At 40.9% G+C, this 6537-nt stretch overlaps 1 protein-coding gene across 1 annotated transcript; it reads right to left on the bottom strand.

The window, feature by feature from the left end:
- LOC109835681 lies at positions 1170-3669 on the bottom strand. Its single transcript, XM_020403677.1, has 3 exons — positions 3596-3669; positions 1970-2535; positions 1170-1789 (listed from the first exon to the last, which is right to left on the bottom strand). The coding sequence occupies exons 1-3, from the start codon at positions 3667-3669 to the stop codon at positions 1170-1172; spliced, it is 1260 nt and encodes a 419-aa protein (XP_020259266.1).

Genomic DNA, 6537 nt, shown 5'->3' with positions numbered 1-6537 from the left:
CTGCTGAATTCTCCACTAATCTATGAGGGTCATGATCACCGGCAAATGGCTCAAAGCGTATGGTACTACATTGGTCTTGCTAGGGTGGTACTGAAGATCAATGTCGTAATCTACCATCAGCTCTAACCATTGGCGCTACCTCATGTTGAGCTCCTTCTGAGTAAATATGTACTTCAAGCTCTTGTGGTCAGTGAACACCTTCACTTTCTCTCCCAACAAATAATGCCTCTAAAGCTTAAGGGAAAAAATCATAGCTGCCGACTCTAGGTCGTGGGTAGGATAATTCTGCTCATGCTTCTTCAACTAACGAGAGGCATACGCTACCACATGACCATCCTACTGGAGAACACATCCCAATCCTCTACTAGATGCGTCGTAAAAAACCTCAAAGTTCCCACTCTTATCTAGTATCATCAAGACCGGGGCCGAGATCAGTCAAAACTTTAACTCCTCAAACGCCTGCTCACAAGTGTCGTACCAGACAAACTTAACATCCTTCCTCGTAAGTCATGTCATCAGCTCTGCAATCTTCGAGAAATCTCTGATGAAGAAACGGTAGTATCCAGCTAATCTCAAAAAGCTCTTAATGTCAGACGCCGTCTTAGGGGTAGGCCAATCATTCACTACAGATACCTTCTCTGGATCCACAGATATGTGTCTCTTGACACCACGTGTCCTAGAAATGTAATACGATCTATCCAAAACTAACATTTACTATACTTGGAGAATAGCCGATGCTCTCTCAAGGTCTTCAACATGTACCACAAATGCTCTGCATGCTCCGCTTCACTCTTAGAGTATACCAGGATATCATCAATAAAGACTTCTACAAACTTATCCAGTACATCATAGAGTACCAGATTCATCAGGTTCATGAATATTGTCGGCGCATTAGTCACACCAAACGACATCACTAAGAACTCATAATGTCCATATCTCATCCGGAACACAGTTTTGGGAACATCAGTGTCCTTGATCTTCACCTAGTGATACCCGCTCTATAAATCTAGCTTAGAAGATATCATTAATACGAGGAAGTGAATACTTATTCTTCACTGTCATAGCATTCAACTCACGTAGTTGATGTACATCTGCTTGGATCCATCCTTCTTACCCACAAGCAACACAGGATCTCCCCAGGCCGATACACTGGGTCGTATCAAGCCTCTCTACATAAGATCATCTAACTGAGTCTGAAGCTCAGCCAACTCAGCTAGAGGCATACGAAAAGGAGTCTTTGAGATCGGAGCAGTTACAGGCTTCAATTCTATAGAAAACTCAACTGCTCGATCTAGTAGCAACCCGTAAATGTCGTCGAGGAATACATCTTCAAATTCCCGAACTACAATTAGCTTCTCAGGTTCTACCTGCATAGCAGCAAACGTTGCCTTCTTCAGTTTAGCTTTGTACTCTATTGGTCCAGCTAATGTACTGCCATTGAGGAATTCAAACCTTGGGTGATCCGGTATCTCAAATACTATGCATCGACGGTAAAAATCAATAGTGGCAAAGAACGACCCCAACCAATCCATTCCAAATACTACATCAAAACTCGGCAAATCAATCACCAAAAAATCTGCAAAGAGATCTCGACCGCTGATGACCACCGGGCATGCTTCATAACCACTGGATGCTACTAAAACACCACTGCCAGTGTTAATATTCCATCCCGTAGTCAGTGGAGTTATAGGAAGAGAGTGGGTACTCTCAAATTGACGAGACAAGAAACAATGGGAAGCTCTAGAATCAAAGAGTGATAAAGTAGGAACGAAAGAAACAAGAACCTTGCCTATTACAGGAGGAGGTAAATGCAACTAAACTTAGCACTCATAAACAATCCTAGCATGATATCATCAGGTAAAGCTAAATAAGGAAAATTTGTATGCAACTAAACTTAGCACTCATAACCTGGTCGTTCGCCTCAGCTTCCACAGCTGACATCATAAATGTCTGACATGGTGGTTGCTACCTTCACACTTCCAGATAAACCTGCTATTATAGAGGAAGAGGCCCTGCTCGAGGATAGGGTTTGTGCTGAGCTGGAGGTGGGGGCAAGTGGGCCTGCTGCCGCTGCGGACAGTCCTGACTGACATAGTCGGGGAATCCACATGTGTAGCATAGACTAAGATGCTTGCAGCACTCCTGCTGAGTATGCCCAGCGAAGTCCCAATAGGTGTGGGCCTGAGTATGTGGCTGATGCTGAGAAAACTGCTACCTCTGCGAAGCCTGCTGCTGCCTCGGAGGGGACGCTCGACATTCTGAGCTGGGGATACTGGTGTTCTACTCTGAACCACATGTGGATCTTTAGGTTCCTTCTGAACACTCTCGATCTCGTGCGCTACATCCAATACAGTGTCATGAGTTGTAAGTGCTCTATCAACAAGAGCTAATCTTATATACTTATCGAAACCCTTCTGGAACTGATACCTCCTGATAGCAGGGTCGGTGACCAAGTGAGGAGCGTATCGACTAAGGGAGGAGAACTCAGCTTCGTACTCTTCAACCAATTGACCTCCCTGCTTGAGCACAACAAATCTACACAGAAGTTCATCCCGAGCTCAATGAGGAAAATACTTCATGTTGAAGCGCTCCGTGAACATCTCCCACAGGATTGGCCTCTCAAGATGGGTCTTCTCAACAGCCCACCAGATCCGAGCGGTATTAGTGAGCTGGATATCCATAAGATCCACCCACTCTAAAGGAGCAATACGGGTCACCGTTAGGATGGTCTTGGTAACCTTTAGGAACTCCTCTGTTGCTAGACGTCCTTAAGCACCAGAGAAAGAAGGGGGTTGCATATATCAAAATTCTCTAACACCAGACTCTACGCGAGGGGGAGGCTGGTGTTGTGGCTCCCGCTGCAGTTGCCCAGCCAGATGTTGCTGATTAGTAACCAATCCCTAAATCATCACCAGGAGTTGGTTCGGGTCCACTTCAAGCGGCGGGGCATTACTACCAGACGGGTTACCATAGCTACACGTATCCACCATGGTTCTGAAGGAAAGCGAGGATCAAGAGGAAAACTAAGGTCAAAATCAAAATAAAAAAATTGAAAAAAATTAGGAACTAAAACATAGTTATTAAGATAATAGGATAAGGGCTTAATTGTAGTCTTATAGATGAAATATGATATACATCTAAATTGTCCATTATATTCTTAGTAGTTGGCACTCGGGACAGTGAGCTACATGGGCCACCAAAAAGCCTATCACGCCCCGCTTCCCAAAATACCGTGGAATCGGAACGTGAACAAGCCCGTGATATATTAGATTGAGGAGAATAAATAAAATAAACATTTCTTCTCAACTTAATACGCTAAGAGTCAAGTAATATACAAATGCGAAGTCACAGGTCCCCGATCACAATTAGCAAGAATATCATAAACAACTCAGAATAAGAAATGTCATATCACAAATGGAATAACATCTAAGACATAAAGTTTGGGTCAAACATGCACTTATTACAAAATAGTCCAACAAGATATGAAAAATACATAGTCTAACAGCTTAAACCGAAGTACCGTAAAAATATCTAATCCCTCAAATACTAAAAGAGAAAGTACTATATGAATAATCTAATATACGTCAACAACTACGGAATGAAAAGACTAAGCTTCAGCTTGCTCTTCTGCTCCATCTGGAATACACTCTGACTACAAGGCATCTCCATACTAGACCTGTCCGTCCTCTAAATCTGACGTACACCAGAGAAAATAGGTGTACGTCAGCGTGCATGGCACACGGCAAGATCCCACAAGGGAGAAGAGAAACGGACGAATGACCAAAACAAAGACAATAATAATAAAAATAGAAGTATGCAACTAAAATTCTAACCACTAGATGCAAATCACCACTAGATTATAATAATCAATCAAATTATCTAGGAATGGGGTCATGCTACTAACCATCCTATAATAGCTCACTGGTCCACTCTCAAATAGGTCAAAGTTCGCATTACTAGAAAACTGATTGTTCACAAAAAGTTCGCAATACTGGAAAACTGATTGTTCACAATCCCCTACGCGCATCAAATACCGAGAAACAGTCGGTGAGAGGACTACACACAATCTGATCTCAGCCTGGTCTGAACTCAGGCAAAGCTCAGGTGACAAAATAGGTCACTGACCAAAGTGACAAAACAGGCCACTTGGTCCAACAAACCAACCCCAGGATGAAACATGTCACTAGTGCGAGTCTGGAAGATAAATCAACAACCACATCCGATCATGCAAACCAAGACTTTCCCATCCCAACATCTCTTGTTTTTCTAAGTCAACAAACATGACCTATAATAGAATTCTGGTTCACCTCCTAATTTAGTCAACATACACACACATGTCACTAAGTCTTGTTCATGACGCGTAAGGCCACTAAGTCATGAACTACTAATGGTTCTCAAACACAATAAGAATTAATAAATGTAGCTAATTCTATGCAAATAAAACATGGTATATCACGTAATTAAAATAAGAATCATAGAATCGGTGGATGTATTGCACATAAAATGTCGCGGTCAACAATCATCCATAACACGTTCATAAACTAAATTAATTCAAATAAATGATTCTTTTACAAAATAAATTCCTTTCAAATTGTCTCTCACCATAATTATTCTAAAAATAATCTTTTAAAATATTAAATTCATAAATCAAAAATAATCTTTTTACAAGATAAATTCTCACTAATTCAAAATAGTCTATTTTCCCAAAATAAATTCTTTTAAAAATATTTACCATTCTAAAATGATCTCGTAAACAAAATAAATTCTAAAAAATATTATAATTATTCTAAAATAGTCCCGTTGTCAAAATAAATTCTTTAATCTATTATAATTATTCTGAAAATACTATTTATCACATAATTATAATTTATTTAATATTATTCATCAAATCTATGCAGATAAGTATATCAAAAACTAACATAAGCAGATAATTCACAATTTCAACAACAAGCACATGTAGATAATTATTAACAGATCTAAAATTGCAGATAATTCATAATAAATACAAAAATTCAGATCTGAGCAAGTGGGATCTTGCCTACGACGAGTTGGCTGCGGGTGTGGCTAGCGACGTCGGTGGGAGGAGGGAGGAGCGGCGGATCTGACGGTTGGGGTTGCAAACGTCAGAGGAGAACTGTTGGCTGGCGACGGCTGTAGGTGTCAAAAATTACCTATTGTTCCTTGCACGCAACTCGAGACAAAGAAAAGATGATGAATGTCGTCATCTGAGTCACAGAAGCTCATTTGATGATGACAAGTGCATGAAGTGAGTCAATGAACCATGCGAAGTAACGGAACTTCGGAATAACGAAAACACGAACTGATCGGGAGCTCCGTGTCACTTACGAAAGACGAAATACCCCCCATGTCCCATCCACTCTACAGATGATTCAATTATAGGAGCTTGTATATCTTCTTGATGGATTTTCGATGCATCTTGAATCGTACGATTCCGAGTTCAGACGATGAAGATACGGCTAAAACGGACAAGACGCACAGAACTACGTTCAGGGCCTCAGCGAGACACCTCTTAGTATCTCAGCTAGGCCGAGACACCCCTTGGTGTCTCAGACCTTGTAGAGCTATGTTTCCTATGATGCGCTTTGAATCTAAAGAAACTCAAAAAGTGAAAGTTGTAGAACTCCTTGTTTGCTTTCTAACTCATCTTAGATCAACTCATTCTGAGATCGTATACGAGAGATAAAGCCAAAATACCAACTGCCTCAGAATTCTAAGACAATGTTGGTCTCTCAGAGAAGAATGGAGATTTTGGCTTTGATTCAATTCGAATATGAAAAATCTCAAAAGATAAAAGTTGTAGATATCTTTGTTATCTTTCCAACGCATCTTAAATTATATTATTCGAATGTCATATAACGAAGTTAGAGCTAAAATACCCGAGATACCCAGAGGTGTCTCGGACAGACCGAGACACCCACGGGTGTCCGCAGCCCCGAAAATCAATTTTGGCAGTTTTAAGCTGTTTTTTAATGTTAACCACCTGGATTTGTTCTAACTGATAAAATATCATTTAAGAACATGGTTAAGTGGTTACAACTAAGGATAAGAGTGAATCAACCATTCTTATCCAAAAACAGAGGTCCTGAAGCTTATAAATACAGCCCCAGGGCCTTCATTTTTTCCAGATCTGGAATTCTCGAGCGTTGGCGAAGCCCTGCTAACTGAGGACTGAAGAGCCATGAATTTTAGAGAGGAGGAGGAGATATCAGTGAATTCTTCGGCATAAAGAAGAGGAGTTTGTCAGATCAGCAGTCCGGTTCCTTCCCTTGAGATTGCCCCGTTACGGTGATCTCAAGAAGAGTGATTATCTCGCTGTTGCCGAGATAATTGCTTCAGTTTCTTTATTCCTTCGTGAATCAACAAAGCTCCGGATCTTATCTGATCATTTGGTGGTCCATAGATATCAACGTCCCCGTCACAGGCAAAGATCCCACGTAAGCAACGGGCGATAAACACCCGTTGCGTTTGTTTGAAGGAGATTGTAATTTTAATTTTATATGGAAAGGTCTTATAAAA

Source organism: Asparagus officinalis, chromosome 1, assembly GCF_001876935.1.
Source record: "Asparagus officinalis chromosome 1, Aspof.V1, whole genome shotgun sequence".
Lineage (NCBI taxonomy): Eukaryota > Viridiplantae > Streptophyta > Magnoliopsida > Asparagales > Asparagaceae > Asparagus > Asparagus officinalis.
Note: the sequence above shows the minus strand (reverse complement) of the source record. Positions and strands in the feature narration are given on the sequence as shown.